General features: G+C 37.8%; 1 protein-coding gene across 3 annotated transcripts in view; it reads left to right on the top strand.

The window, feature by feature from the left end:
* The window catches only part of SWT1 (SWT1 RNA endoribonuclease homolog), a 31,041-nt gene that overhangs the window by 9,497 nt on the left and 5,398 nt on the right, over positions 1 to 16,146 (top strand). For 2 of the 3 annotated variants that reach the window (XM_065648921.1, XM_065648922.1), the window contains exons 10-16: positions 171 to 264; positions 1,625 to 1,761; positions 2,614 to 2,765; positions 4,053 to 4,191; positions 4,869 to 5,014; positions 5,275 to 5,486; positions 7,094 to 7,222. In XM_065648921.1, coding sequence (XP_065504993.1) covers positions 171 to 264; positions 1,625 to 1,761; positions 2,614 to 2,765; positions 4,053 to 4,191; positions 4,869 to 5,014; positions 5,275 to 5,486; positions 7,094 to 7,222 — 1,009 coding nt within the window. Of the gene's footprint in view, positions 1 to 170; positions 265 to 1,624; positions 1,762 to 2,613; positions 2,766 to 4,052; positions 4,192 to 4,868; positions 5,015 to 5,274; positions 5,487 to 7,093; positions 7,223 to 16,146 lie in introns of those variants that run through there. The other variant, XM_065648923.1, reaches the window with a different exon arrangement.

The following is a 16,146-nucleotide window of genomic DNA, read 5'->3' as shown; positions in this document are numbered from 1 at the left end:
ACCGTGGAGTAGTATCAAAGAATTCAAGGCTCACATTTGTGCTTAGGTTATGCTTCTGTGTCCTTGCTTGGGGAGTGTTAAATTGAAAAACAGTACCATGACTACACTGAAGTATATCTTACGTTGAGTTCCTTCTGAAGATGTCAGCACTCTCCTCACTCGATTTGCAGATGGCCTGAGTGACGAGAACAATGACGATCGCGTTTTACAGTGTTGTCTGCAGTATCAGAACCTCTTTCCTCAAGCTGTCGTCGTACTCTGCACGTGAGTTCCTGCGTGGTTTTGGGTCTCTTATGAGGCGTAAGATGGTCTCATGCCAAATACGCTGTTTTCCATTTGTATCTTCCGACGAAACTTACTGTTTTTGAAGTAAGCTTTTTGAAGAGCAATCACCCCCTTAAAAGCTAGAGCAGAAGGGTATAATAAAACACACAGATTGTAGACTTAAATCACCTTCATGTGCTTGAGGCCTGAAGTAGAGTTAAATTTACTCAATATTCAATTTTAAAACTTTTCAAAGCATAGCATTCTCAGATGTTATTCTGATTTCTCATAAAAATATTGCTGGAGTTACAAAATAGAAAGAAAAATTGTATTAATTATTGAGGTTCAGTTAGATGCTTTGTTTCTGCTCACCTGATTGAGAACAGTGATAAACATTGTCAGAGGTTGATCTTAAAAAGGGCAAAGATGGAGATAAATTTGCCTCTGGTTTGGGAAGGGTAATGGGCATTGAGGGTTATATTTAGAAAGAGAGGAGATAGAGATGGATTTGTCTCTGCTCTTGTTCTGTGAGGATAACAGCTGAGTTGTGAGTATTGATTCTGGATTTGACACAAGTCACACGAAGCTGGTTTTTAAAGGGCCGATATTCCCTGACAGGGACTGTGAACAGCTTTGGTCTTTGCTGAAACCCATGTAGGTGCAAGAAGTGTGGGGTTAAGAGCCCAGGTATCAGTTGGTTTGTGTAAGGTGGCGTGTGTGGGTTGGGTTGCTGTGAAAAGACTATTTCAGTCGCACCATTGGTAGGACTACTGATAATGATTTGGGGTTTCTCTGAGTAAAGAACAGGAGCTGACCTCAGAAGTGCTTTTCATCCAAAAATCCCTTTATCCTTTATCATTGTAAGCAATGGAAAATTTCGAGAAAGTACTTGGTCCAACTTTGTACTGCGTCCTTATAGTAGTTCTGCTAGAGCAGTGTGTAACTCAAGGAGGCTTTTGGGACAATTATTTGGCCAATAGAACACAAAAAAAAGGTGATAAAAACAAGGATTAATTGTAGCAATCAAATCAGATATTACTGTCTTAGATCATTGCCTTGTTTGCATTCCAAAGTCATAGCAGCTAGGTTTCATTGCTGTAGTATTTATATTCATTTTTTCTTAAAGCAGAACTAGAACCTGAAGCATTTTTCAGTATGTTTTTATTTTTTTCAGAATAGCCGCTTTAGTTAATTTTCTGGTTTAATTTTTTTGAACTGTTTCTAATTTCTTGAGAAAGAAAACTTCATATATAATGAGGCTCACAAGATAAGCTTACTGAAGACAAAGTTTTCCTTGTGTTGGTTTTATTACTTTGCAATAATGTCAGTTTTATGTCAACAATTAATTTTCTTCTCCTAGGGATGATAAAAATTTATGTAATAAAGCCATTGTGAGTGAGGTCAAGGCATTCTGCAAAGCTGACTTGGTTACTGCTCTGCGGAATCTGAACGTGAACAGGCACCAGAACTGTGCTGAGCTGCAACAGTCAAAGTGTGGTACGTTTGTTTAATGTGCACAGACACATGCGGTGGCTTTTGAGACACGTAACAATCAGTGTAAGAGTGGAAGTATGTTTTCTATGTAGTTTCTACTCTAATTTCATTTTTCAGATACTTGTAATCCTTAGGAATGTCAGGGCGGGGGGACAGATTGTTTTATTTTCAAAGATCAATGGCTTTCTAACAGTTTGAGAGCCTTATTAAAACATCTGTCTTGTAGAGTTCTAGGAAATTAAAATACAACTTATTTTTCTTTTATAGAAAATCACAACATAAATGTTCTGTGTTTATAATCATCTGAAAAGTGTCCTGAACTTCTTATGACTGAAAATATTTTTTTTCCAGATGATTTAGTTTGGGTCCTGTTCTTAGCAGTTGTAATATTCAGTGTGCTGCGATCACACCCGTACATACTACGCTAATACTTTTACTTGCATCCCAAAGAGTAGAACTCGATCCTTGGGTTGCCTGTTCATTTTTTCCAAAGCTATAAATATAGCTTACAGTATTAAGAAGTGATCTTCTTATATTTGCTGATAACCCCACTGCCTGTATATAATCTAAGTTATTTAAGGAAAAAAAGAAATCTGGAGTAAGATAACAAATGAATGTTGCTCTGGGGAAATAAATCTTTTTGGTTGGTAGCTCATAATTAAAAATACCCACAGTACAAGTGAGTGTAACTAGAAATACTTGAAATGTAATTAGATGTAGCCCACCTGATTTATAACATAAAGTGTGAGTGCTGTCTGTCTTTAGTTATGGGAACGAGTTATTTGTGTGCTATCAATTTAAATTAGATACAGAAACATTTGCAATGAGTACCTGTTGTTATCATTGGTTCGACAGATGCAGAATTGGAGAAAACAGAAAGAGGTGACGCTAGTCTTACTGCGCGATTCCCAAATACGCTTCCAGACCTTGAAAAGATCTTAGGAGAAGCTTTATCTCGTATTTTGGAGACTGAAATGAAAATTGCATTTGGAAACCTATGGATGGAGGTGGTTTCTTTTGTCATCTTGCTTGATGTCTCAAGTATTAAGAGGTTTAAGTGACCTTGGTATTTTAATGGTATTAGTACCTGTGCTAAGCCAAACAGCTAAGTCACCTAGTTTACTAATCTAACGGTTCAGAAACAGTGAACAGCCAAGTGTTCAATTTTACTATTTCATTTGATAACAAGATTATTCTATTTGACCAGTAATGACTGTGCAGTATTTGAGTAGTATTTTAATAAAAAGGTAACAGAGGTGCCGGCTGTTCAGTGTGAATTTTGGGAACTCTTTGTATTAGTTGCATTAATTTTCTGTTTCAGCTTTTCTAGTGTGGTTAAATCACTGCATTGTAAATACGTCCTTCCAGAAATTTTTCTGTCACGTTTTATGATATTGAGGCACTGTTGTTGCAGGCGCTTCTTCCCCTTCAGGACAGCTGTTTTTAGATATCATGCGGATAAAATTGTTCACAGCTCCGTTGGTTATAATACAGATATAGAATTACAAGGGTGTTAATGAGAAGCTCCAAACACTCACTCTTTCAGAAGTGTTGTTAACAGAAAATAAATACTTGTGTACAAGGCACTTTCAAATTATCCATGCTATGGTGTAGATTCCATTTCATAGCTGGTAAGGGCTAGTTAGAAGTTTGAATTTATTGCGGACAAGCTTCTGTGGCTTTAAAAAAAATAAATCTGCACAAGATGAGTGTTGTTCCACAAGATAGAACTTTGATTATCTGATAAGCTTTGAGGCACTCTGGTGAGCTTAATTAATTTCTGTTAACATATTTTCAAACTCTGGTTTCACTTGGTGGTAATAAATTTAAATTTTATTACAATACGCGTATACTATTTCATGTATACGTAGTCACAGCTAGGAGAGATGCGTTTACTTTTTTAACAACACTAGATAATCAAAGGCATATTTACTGTTGTTCTGGATTTGTGCACAAGTAACACATTAAATAACTTTAAGAGATAGCTCAAGAGTATTTGGTGTGTTTGAGGAAAAAGGGAACCAAAAATCACGAAAATATTGAAAGATTATTATTGTACACTAAACAGTTCTACATAAGCATCTCTATTTAACCCATGATGCTGTTGAATCAAATATTTTATTTATAGATAAACTTGTTAAATCTGCATATAACCTTATTTCTGAGGAATGATTGAAATTCTACTTCAGCAAGCATAAATCATAATGTTATTGAAGAACAGAGCAGTTGTGAAATGCATAGGAATATGCATAGGAATATGTCTATATTTGAATTTATAATGTATTATCTTTCAGATACTGTATCTGAAGCCACCATGGACGCTAGCAAACTTGCTGAAGTGTTATAAGAAACACTGGATGGCTGTTTTTGGTTACGTTGTGCCAAGGAATTTACTTTCAACCGTCGAATGTCTCTATAAACACCTTTGTACAGGTAAGAATCTCTGAGAATGTAAACTATAAACTTGTAAAAACCTTCAATGTTCTGGTTTTAGTAGTTACAGAAGTAGATACTTTGAAAAAGTGCGTGCTTTCTGTGTTCAAATAATGACATGTTCTTTTCTGCTTTTTTGTTCGTTTAAGATTATGTGGAGCCATACCTTGGTCAGTCTTATCTACTTTTGTATTGATCCACAATGTTATGTGTGGCAAAATGATCTGCATTTGCCAAATAAATTACAGGGGAGTTAAGAGTAATTAACGTAATAGATGAGGGCAGGGAGGTTTGTTTGCAAAACAAACAAACAACAAAAAAAATCCCAACCCTTTCATTTATTTAAAGATGTCTTTAAGAACTTGATTTTGACAGATATCCCTCTTTTGGGCTATTGCTGTTCTACAGAATTATTTCAGATATGCCAGTTGATCCTCTTGCCAGATCCTGGGATAAATTTGGAAGACTTGATGAAGAAGAGAGAAGTCTTAACCTCGCACATGTTTCTCTTGAGACTGTTTCATTTAATGCTCCTGAACCTTTTCCAAGGCTTTTTATGTGCTTCAATTATTCCAGATATTTGCGTATTAAACTGCGTATTAAACGTATAAAATGCTACAACTGATAACTCCTAACGTTTTTTTTTTCTATTTTCTGTATTAATTTCTAAATATCAGGTAAAACAGTTGACTCCTCAACAGCAGCCATCTTGCTCCAGGAATCCAAAAAATTGTTCCATGCTTTCAGTTCAAGGTCAGACTATAACGGCGTTCTTCCCCAGGCTTACGCTGAAGTGAATAAGCTGCACCAAACGCTTACAGAGGTACGGGGAGCTTTAGTATTGGTTCACCTAACGTCTTCTTGACGTTTCTCCATGTTCATATTGCAAACCTTGCTTAGATTTCTAAATTATGCCCATAATTTAAAAAAAAAATATTGCAGGAAATGTTGTTGCTAGGGTGTTTTCAAAATTTAACTTTTTTTTTCATGTAGCAAATATCTGCCTTTATGTTGAAGTGTTCAAGTTTTCTTAAGTTGGGAACCAAACACATTCATTATTTGTTTGCTGAACTGTTTTATAAGGTGAGGTCAGACTGTGAGCAGGATTTATCAGAAGACATCATGGTCGTTTCAGAAAATGCTACATGTGAAAAAATGGAAGCCACGACACCAAATCTTCAAAACTGTGAAGAAGAAAAAAAGTTACATCCAAGCTTTCATGTGGCTCAAGAAAACAGGCACCAGGAAATCTGGTCAGTCCTTGAAGGTGTGTGGAATACAATGAACTTGTACAGGTACGGAAAACTAAAGAAATTTGAACTTCTTCATAACCTTACATAATTTCCAAACGCGCTTTAGAAATGGCTTTTTTCCCCCTAGTTTAGAGAAGAAGCTATTAGTGATTACTTAAAATTGACCAAAAAAATCACACAACTTGTCACACAGAGAAGTTAGGAGCGTGCGAATTGTTACGTGGGTGCAGTCAGTGATCTCTCTAGTCTGCTGCTCTTTTTCTGGATAGTGGCTGAAATAAGTTGCCTTAGAGAACGATGTTGAAAACTCTGTAAGAGTGACAGATCTCATCTTTATTTATAAAAAAGAGGCACTCAAATTTTAAGTTTTCTTGTGGGTATTTTCTTTCCAAATCCTGTGGAGGTATACTATGCAAAATTGTTTACTTTTTTTTTTGAAACTTTAATCAATTTGAAATATAAGTTTTCTTGGTAAGCGAACTCCCTCACTCTGTAAAATCCACATGCAGAATCTAGTGATGAATTTCCTTTCTTATATCGTCTCAAAATTGCGTGAAATTAAACCGCTCTCTGTCCGGTTGTTTTACCGTTGTTTTTATTTTGATTATTTTTGAAAAATCTGCTGGAACATCACTGAGATGCCATACTTTTGGATGCTATCACAGAATCTGAATAGATACTGCGTTTCCTTTTTGTAGTCTTGACCTGAAATCTTTTCAAAAGAGAGACTGAGTTACGTCAAGCAGAAAGGAACTCTATTTTTGGTGGTCTATTAAGGACTTAATAAACGGTAATAAAGGACTTAATAAACAGTAATGGCAACTTCTACGCTGGCATTTGAATGTACTATGGAGCTGCACCAGCAACTTCTCTTGGTTTGCACCAGTGCAAATTAATCCGAATTGAAGCTAGTTTCGAGTTGACTTGGTGTGGTGTTCAGGTCAGTTGAGGATCTGAACCAGAGAACAATCTTAACGGTTTTCTTGCTGGGATAGTAATTGTGAATTTGAAGATTTCATACAGGCATCGAGGAGAAGCCCTTTCAAATGTACCATTTTATAATGAAAATCCAACTGAACTGTTGGCTCTCGCCACCTGCTGTGAAAAGAGGATAAAATCTTAGAATCAAAGCTCACTTCACATTCTTCTTGTTCATGTCAAGAAAATCGTACTAGGGATAATTCTTCATGAGTACGCTGCAGCGCATGGTCCCAACGCAACCATTGCAGGGAAAATGTCGAGCCCCTTCCAGTAAATCTGGAAAATGAAGCTGCTTGGAAAATTGCTGGAAACCACTATATTATAACTAATATATATCGTATGATAATAACTAATACTTTGTTTCTTTGTTTCTTTAACCTAAGAATGCTCTTCTAAGAGAGGCTTACTCAGGCCGTGCATGAAGAGACTCTTTCATTCTCAAGGGAAGATTAGTGATAAATACTGTTAAAGAATACAGTCACCGAGGAAAATTTTAAACAGAAGTACAGTTGTAGGGGATGCTCTTTCTGCCATTTATTCTAAGACTTATTCTAAGATTTTGTTTAGTAGTCGAAGTACAATGCATACAATAGATAATGGGTTTCTGTGAATTTTGAGGATTTTTTGACTGCTTTTCAATGTCTCTTTTTTTTTCTTTTGACTGTTAGTATTGAAATTTTCCAAAAGTTGGACCCCAACGCAGTAGCTGTGACTGCAAAGTCTTCGTTTGAAGAAGCTTTTTTAGGTCTGCAGAAACTATTGGCAGCTGTGAATGATATCCGTGAAGGAATTAGTAGGTAAGCATTTAAGATAGTGATAGTAACAGTCACATGAAGTCATAAACCCCATGAATTCGCAATTTATTATGTGTTGCTGAGTTACATGATTTTTTAGTAAAAATCTTGATATCGAGGCTACCTAGAACCGTTTCTGGTAGCAAAAGCATAAGAAATGGTTGCAGGCGCATAGATCTCTCGCAGTGCATTTTCTCTTTTATGACTTGGGACTTTGCTCAGAGTGTCACCGGAGCTATGACATGATGAACTAATACCTTAGCTCTGATGGCAAGAGCATTGAATAATTCAGAACGTTTGTTTCTCAAATGCGAGGCCCACGGGAACTGGGGCAAATTTCTGATAGAGTGAAGGACATAAAGTTTGGGGACTTCACTGTTAACCGGTTCTAGAGTGTTCTTTATGAGTCAAAACCTATATTGCAGCAGTAACAGTGACAATAAATCAGCTGGACTCATCAGTTTAGGAAGGATAATGTTCCTTCTGTGTTCCTTCTCCCTTTTTTTAAAGAGTACAGAATAATAGAAATGATTCTTTGGAAAGAATAAAGTATCTCCCGTGTAGTGTTAGCTTAGTCCTTTTTTTTATAGCAATGAAGTTTATTCACTGACAGCAAGAGCCACAGGAAGAATACTTTAAATTGTCATTCTTATGATTGTGGAGTTTCTCAGTTTCCCATTTACTTTAACGAGTGTTTTTAGGAACTTGTTTGTAATTGTGGTTAAAGTGCCAGTAAGTGTCGTGAGCATCCTCACGTGAGACGGGCTGTGAATCCAAGTGGCTGGAACAATTTGATTTGGGAAAACACACCACTTTACACACTTCTTTTGCATATTAACAATGCAGATAGGTTAGAAAATGGTGAAAGAGATGCATCTAAACAATCGAGCTTGCCCTGTACGTTAACAATCTACCTTTTAGGTAAATGTTGAGTTAAGTTACATTTCTGCCACAGGCTGTTATAGCTTTGTTAGAGATTATCTAATAAGCATATACTTTTTTTTCCAATAAGTGGGTTTTTTTATTGTTCTACCATAGTAGTGAGCTTTTAAACTTGCATTATCAGTCCTTATTGAGGTTCATTACAGTCTTTTCTGATGGATCACAGTCCTTATGCTACAGTTATCACAACGGTCCTGCCGAGTATGGATGTGTGGTTATCCCGGTTGGAAGGCGTGAGGTCTGACCTGTCAAGGCCCTTCAAAAACCTGTCACTTGGGACTTGAGCTCATTTTCATCTGTAGCTGCTATTTATTTTTTTTATATATATAAAAAAATATGATAAAACATGCAAACGTTTGCTTCACTTGTCACCACTCCCAAATAAGTTTTCATTGCCTTTTTTTAATTATTATGGTCAAAAGAATATTTCTTGAGTTAAAGTGTTTCAGAAATATGTCTGTTCTGTAGGCCCCAAACAAGCGTCAAGGTACACTCGCGTGAAGTGGTGTGTTCACATGAGCAGGAAAGACCATCCTGCATCAATAAGTTGTAGGCCTGATTTTTTTCTGTCCAGCACACAAATAGTGGAACAAATCTACTCAAATAACTGTCTTTCAAAGATAAATGGTCTAAATAGTATGAAAACAGAAACAGAAAAATATGGGTAGAGTTGTGAGCTAGAGCAGCTTGGCAGTGATTGATTAATTTTCATTGCTGATTGCTTTAGTATTCCCAGTTGAGATTAGACTTTAGTAGTGGCAATGTCAGGTTTTTTTCCTGAAGAAATTGCTTTAATAAAGCAGGTTACTGCTCAACTTAGTTCTTTTCATTGCAGTCCTAAAGTTCTTACAAAAAAATCCTGTGGCTATCAGTTTATATATGTGGTGGATGACATTTAATGGGAATATGGTGATTCAAGATCATTATTTCTGTGTTGCAGAGGTGTTTCATTAACACTTTGTGTGGCTGTAACAGCAGACATTTCTTCAAAACCTTTCAGTGAAAGCTGTTTGCCTCCTGTATTTCCCCTTATGAGGAAAAATGTAAAAATGTAAAAATACAAGGGTCTAACAATATATCAGAAAAATCTATTTTACAAAAGATGTACTTTCTCAGAGCCATAGGAATATCTGAAGCAAAGATAAACAGAATTCTGTCATTTGATTTTATCTGAAATGAAGAGGCTGTTTTCTGTACCATGACACTCAATAACATTTATGAAATGGCTTTAAAAATTCCTTTCATACTTAAAGTTTTCTTTTCTACTGCTGAACGTTATTTATGCAACCGGGATGATGCTCGGAGAGGAGTAATTTCCTTACAGGGTTGCATTTCCCAATGCCTGCCCTGAGTTTGTTCTGCAGATCTGCAGTAGGAGGCATCACGGAGCAAGAAATTCAGAGAGACTGTAGCATGTCACCATCTGTTTCAGTCTTGAGTGTAGGTATTTAAGTTATTTTGAGACTTCTGAGTAGGTTTTCTGGAGGGTCAGAAGCCATATTTATGAATCATTGTATGTTTATCTGTATTACAGAGCATTAGAACAAGAAGTCTGAAGTTTTCAAAAGCAAGAGAGAGGCTCATTTGGCCCAGGTCGCTCAGCCTTTCTAAAACTGAACTCAGAGTATATTAATTTTTCTTGATTTATTTATTTAGAAAAAATTCCTTTTAGTGACTTAGACTTAATCCAATGGTGTCATTGCAGAGAAGGAGGCACCTGGAGAAAAAGTAGCAAAAAAGTCCTAGCTTGAATATTTGGAGGTAATACAGCTTTTAGTGATAAAATACAAGTGGTTTCTGTGTTCCCTTCTATTCCTTGCTGTCCAGAAGAAAGGAGAGAGCAACTGTCTTGTGAAAGTTCTGAAGTTTTACAAAGAAGTTACGCTGAAAGTTCAGATTTTCAGATTGTTCAAGACAATTAGAAAAGTGCAATTACACTTCTTGGGATAAACGTGTAACAATACCCTTCCTCGTAACAATAAAAATACTACAGTAGTGGCACTGCTGCAGCTGTTAGGACTTGGTGAACAGAACATGTTTGTGACAAATACAGATATTAAAAAAGGAAGGGGAAAAAGCGCTATTTCATGGGTATAATATATGTTGACATATATTACATTGACTAGGAATGAACAAATATACCTATTTCAAGTCAAACTTTAAAACCGTGGCATGTTTTTAAATACTTTTGGATTTAATAATATTTCTGACTGGTTTTAGTGGCAGTTTGTATTTATGTCGTGTATTATTTGGGCTGGGTACTATTTGGAACTAGTTAATTAGGGGACCTAATTTAAGGTCTCTTAAATAAGATCTTTAACATAAATTAAAATAATTAGCTTTAAAGTAATTTCTTAGTTTTTAAGTAGCTCTTTGAGGCAACAGAACTATTTCTACAACTTAAGGTTGTCCTAAATTTTTCATCGCTTGTCGAAATTCTTCCACTGATTCTGCTGGAAGATGTTTGGGTCCATCTTAGAGAGAAATTTCAGTAATTAGCACAGATAATTAACTCTTTCTAAGAAGTGCAGAATGCCTTGCAGGGTATTGCTGGGAGGCTATAGATAACTGAGATATATTTGACTCTGTACTTCGGTTACATCGTAACTTCTCTCCGCTTTATTTGTGTTTCTCTTTTAACTCACTGAAATTCTGATTCTAGGGTGTCTATGCACCCGCAGGGAATTTTACCTGTCCTCATGTTTCCTACCCAAGTTACTTTTAGATAAGAAATCCTTGTTAACAGAAAAGAAAAAGAACGTTTCATCTTTGAGTTGACGTAATTATTTCTAGTTTGGTTTTTTTTTTTTTTAATCTATTCACTGGGAAATATTTTTTTTGTTCATCTGCCAACTTCAAAATCACTCACAATTTACAGCATATATTCTTGGGTATAATACTCATACATATTTATACTAATATAATGTTGGCTGTGAAAATATTTATCCGTTACTGCAGTAAGTGGCCTGAATTCTGCTTATATTACCTAAATGGCATTTCTGTCCAATTCCCAATGATTATGTGTTTGGAAAGCACTGATTTAGGTGACGACTCTTGTAAACATTTATAAATTAAAAGTATAATTTTTAAGATCATCTCAGTAGTGCAACAGAGCGTTCGTGTATTAGAACTAATGACTGGATCGAATATGTTTTTGAATTAACTTGGTGGAGTGTTTTGACCACACGCAGTCAGACTGCCACCATTTTCTCCTAGTTGCAGCATTTCCTACATGGATTGTTTGCCATCTCCTGTTACATTTGAATTTACCTACAGCTTTCTCTGCTGCCAGGGTCCACGTGTGTCCTTTACCTTTCTGCATAATTTAATGAGAACTGTACGGAATTAAAGAGTTTCAAGACCTCTGCCTCTCTTAAATACAGCCGAAACTGGCCACCGCTTAAAAAGGCGCAGGGCAGAGATGTTGCTGTGGCAGCTGCTTAAGCCTTGTTACCTTTAGAGCAGTCTGAAAACCAGAAAAATGGGAATAAATGAGTTAGTGTTGTAAAAGCCACGGTCCTTTCTGACCTTGAAAAGTTGGAGAACCGGCACCTGGACAAAGCGGGCCAGGATTTGGCATCCGAACTACTTCCACAATGGAAGCCAGCATGAACTTGAATTGATTTTTGGGAAGAATCCCCTTGATTTCTCCCTAGGTTGGTGTTGAATGAAACTCTGGCGTGTGTAGATCATTGTAACAGCAGTTTGAACCCCTTATTGCAGTGCTGCGTAACGAGCAATGGTTGATAAGCCACTTAGAATCTTTGTTTTGCCATTTCTCATCTCTTTTGTTTCCCTGATCTTCCAGCAATGAGGTTAAATGGGGCTTTTAATGGGTCACGTTGACTTTCGCAGTTCAGTCATACGCCTTTTTGATGAACCACACGGATTTATTGAATTAACGCTTTATGACAGTCTTATCGGTCTGACGGCACGGGCGATTACATAGAGCTGGTAAAGAGGAATGGCTCGGTGCGACAAATGCCGAGGTACAGGAATTCAGCCAGATTTGAGAGCAATTCGCGCAGAGTCGGGCATGAATTTATCCACATCCTTCACTTGTCGTTGCCAAGTTTTTCAGTGTTTGTGAGCAGCCGGCAGACTGAGCTGCTTTCACTGCCACATTGCTTTGTGGGGGGGGGGGTTGTTTGTTTGTTTGTTAATTTTTCTTCTATTTGATAAGTTAATTTTCCAATCCTTTCCAAATAGGCTTTCCTTATTTCCCGGGTCTTCCCTGTGCACAAGTGAGGAACCAGATCGTGAGCTGTTTTCCTGTCACTTCCATTCTTGATTATCGTATCTTCCACCCTGTGCATGCGTTGGGCATCAGAGCAGTGACAGGCTAAAGCAATGTACCAAATAGTTTGGGAAGCCCTGTTGCTTAAAAGATAGAAATCATTAGTCTGACACTTTCTCCAATATCTAACAATATCTAACCTCTATTTTGTAGCTGATACCCATACTCACTTTTTGTGTCTTTCTATGACATGCTGTTCTCTACCTCACGTACTAAATATTTTCAGAAAACTGCACACAACCCTACTGTAGCTTTTAGCTTGATCAACACATTGCTCAGAGCATGATGTTTGGATTAATGAAGAGTTGAAGTACGTAACGTGGGGCTGTTTGTGGTTTGGTTTTGCATGGCTGTGCTGACAGGAAAGGCAAAGTGACTCAGTGGGTTTCCACCCTCTGCTTTTGAATCCGTTTCATGTCACGTTGAGATAAAATAAAAAGCAGTGGTTAATAGTGCAGAGGTCACAATACCGAGGTTCAGGTTCTCAGTAGAAGAGTTTTGCATAAGAGCCCATTTGCTTCATGTATCATTAATTTAAAGGGTGTTCTGTAGACATAGTTCTGTAGCTGAGGCAGACTTTTTTTTCACTGAGAAGCTTGGATGGAAATGAGATCAACTTGATTTAGTGAAATAAAAGATGCAGAGTCGATGTGCATACAAACGTGGTCGGGTTCCCAGTGTACAGCTTGTAAAAGTTCTATTTCCCGTAATACAGAATGGTGGCTACAGGACATGAAAGAAACATCAGATGACAGCAGCGGTGGTGTGAAATCAATGCCCTGCAGACAGGAATGTGTTGGAATTTTCTATAGAAAAATATATTCCAAGATTGGAGCTGTATTCCAGTTCCTTGTTAGTTGAAAGCAGCAATAAGCGTGTTTTATGAATGCCGACCTGGTAAGAATTTGTGGGGGAAGTTACTGCACAAGCTCTTCTCTCCCCGACTTCTTTTCAGTACTCCATGAGTAGCGATGGTTCCTCCTTGAAAACAACAAATGTCTTTTATTTGAAGATATTGTAAAGCTTTGAGCCAAATGTCAGGCTTCTCATGTCACCTTATAAACTCAGAAGCAATTGCTGTGATAATCCAAGCAAACTCCATAAAATAAGTTACAGGATTTAACGTTAAGTTGCTTGTATGCTTCTTTACTTACATTTTAGTTTCTTTTTTTACCAAAGAACTGGAAGCGTGGCCGGTTTGTCCATCCACCTGAGGTCTGGTAACGCACAGTGAGCTAAACCGATCGTGTTAGCAGTTTGTTAGTACACTGTGGTCAGCAGCACAGAAATGATTTTTAAATTTTATGTATGAAGAAATGAATGCAATGAGTGGTGAGGGTCTGAGTGCATAGACTGGGAAGCATCAGTGGACTATGTCTGCGGCATGCTGAGTGGTGTCAAGGCTCAGAAATTTTAATAAATTGTTTCTTTTCTCTAGTAATCATTGAAAAGTGCTCTCTTCAGTGAGAAAAGATCAAATACAATGTGTGTGCGATGCTGGTGCTTTTGTGGCGTTCGGTTTGTGAAAGGAAAGGGAATGTGGGTGGCGTGTTGGCTGAAATCACACGACACAAATAAAGGTCTTTGCAAAACCAGGGCTCTAAAAATGACCTGGGAATTACAGTCTAATAGTGCTTTGAAAATGACTTTCAAGCTGGTTTTAAGTGTAGCCTCGCTGAGAACAGTGGAGTGAAAGCTGAACTTTCTAGTCGCTTCTTGGCCCGGGGAAGCTGGAAGTCAGGCCGACAGCAGCAGCCCTGCGGAGACGCCGTGTAGAATCACAGAATCGTTTTAATTGGAAAAGACCAACGTCATCGATTCCAACCCTTAACCCAACCCTGGGACTAACCCACATCCCTCATCTCTGTGTCAAAGGGAACGGCAGCACCGATTTAATAATCCTGCCTCCCACTTTGCTCTCAGGCTTTTCCTTGACCTTTACGTAGCTTGTACATACGTTTTTCTTCCACAGAATCAAGAAGCCCATAATTATTCCAGCTCTTCCTTCTCTCACCAGCCGCCCTTCACCCCCGCTCCATCCTTCCTATAGAAAACGTACCTGGCTGGGTTTCCCGCAGCAGCTGCTTTACTTATACATCCTTCCATATATGTCCTTGACGCAGCAAGAAAAATACCGTGATTTTGCCCCAAGATATTGTGTGGCAACATGTAATGGCCTTCAGGTGAAGTTAATAGTCAAATCTTCCCTTTTATGTTTAGTACAGTTCTGCATTCCGCTTTAGGAAAACAACCCCGCGAGCTTTCCTCCTTTTGGCATGAAACAGAAGGCAGAACGGTACCAAAAATCATCAGCAACAGGAATCCGCGCTTTCCCAGGCCGGGTTATACTCCTTTATTTATGTTGCCGACACGGTGCAACAGCTAAATCCGCCGCGTTGTCCCGTGCGGATGGAGCCGCTTGGTGGGAATCGTGGCTGCGATGGGCTCCGGGCTGCCAAAATTCCCGGCGTTTCCAGGGGCGTTTGCCAAATTGTCGCTGCCAGCGCTTGACGCTGTCAAAGCCGGTGACAGCTTTTCGCTTGGAGGGATTTTTAGGAAAAACGAGCCAATTGGTTCTGGTTGTTTTTTCTTTTTAGTTGGCAGGTTAAGCAGTTTGGTTTAAGAAGAAAAAGATTTAGGGTGCATCTTTTTATGAAGGAGGAAAGAATGTGTGACTGATTTTTGTTAGAGTGATAATTCCGATGGAAAAATCAGGATGAAAATAAGCAGCGGGCTTGCTACTGATGATAAATCCTGTGGTGTGGCGCAGTCTTCCACCTTGTTGAAAGTACAGTGTCTTTTTTAACATGGATTTTTAACTTACTCTCTGTTTTCCAATTTGTAATGAATTCATTTATAAAGGCTTACAGCTTGCACAGGGAAGGAGGGGAGAATTTGGGCACTTTCTCATGGGAAAGTAGATAGAACTTCCAAAAGGAAGATTTTTTTTTCTTTTTCTTTTTTTTTTTTTTTTTTACCAAATGCGGTCATTTTCTTAATCATTATTTACATACTTAAAACTTAACATGAGGCACAATTTTATGAGTATTTCTTAATGTATGTAAAGTGTTACGGGGTTTTTAATGTAGATTTTAATGTACATCTTGTAATGTTTCAGAGGGTTCCGTATTTTCCTAGCAGATGCAAATTAGGTTACACTGAGGAATAGCTAAATTATACGTGCTTAAATAGATCAGGATAATTAATTTTTGAGATAATTGCTTCCCTGATGGATCATAAAATACCTTCCTTCAGCTGTCAAACCCTATTTTCACTTCTCAATATTGAGTGGGAGTTGGTTATTAGGAGAAGTAGCAAAACCGGTGTGGAAATTGTCGCATTTGAGCTGTAAGTTGGAATGGCGGAGGGAATGAGTTAAAGCTTTAGCTGGTGCGGGAAGGTTTAGCGTTGCGTGTCGCTTCGCTGCTGCTCCGCGTTCATCCGGCGGGCTCTGCTTATGGGAAACAAAAGGCTTTTAATTATTGCTGCTTTCCTCCTCCTCTATATAGCGAAATTGCTCAGAAAACCAACAGTTGAGTTTTTAATTAGGAAAAACCTTTGCAGAAAGTCCGTACAGAAAGAATAAGCTCGTTTAATTCTTTTAGAGGAGGGGAAAGGGATGGGTGGAAGGGATAATTCTTCAAAGATCAGAAGTTTCTTTTTTGTTAAAGAAATTTTTTTGTTTTTT

The sequence above is a fragment of the Caloenas nicobarica genome, chromosome 20, assembly GCF_036013445.1.
Source record: "Caloenas nicobarica isolate bCalNic1 chromosome 20, bCalNic1.hap1, whole genome shotgun sequence".
Lineage (NCBI taxonomy): Eukaryota > Metazoa > Chordata > Aves > Columbiformes > Columbidae > Caloenas > Caloenas nicobarica.
This window is presented reverse-complemented; position numbering and strand designations above follow the sequence as displayed.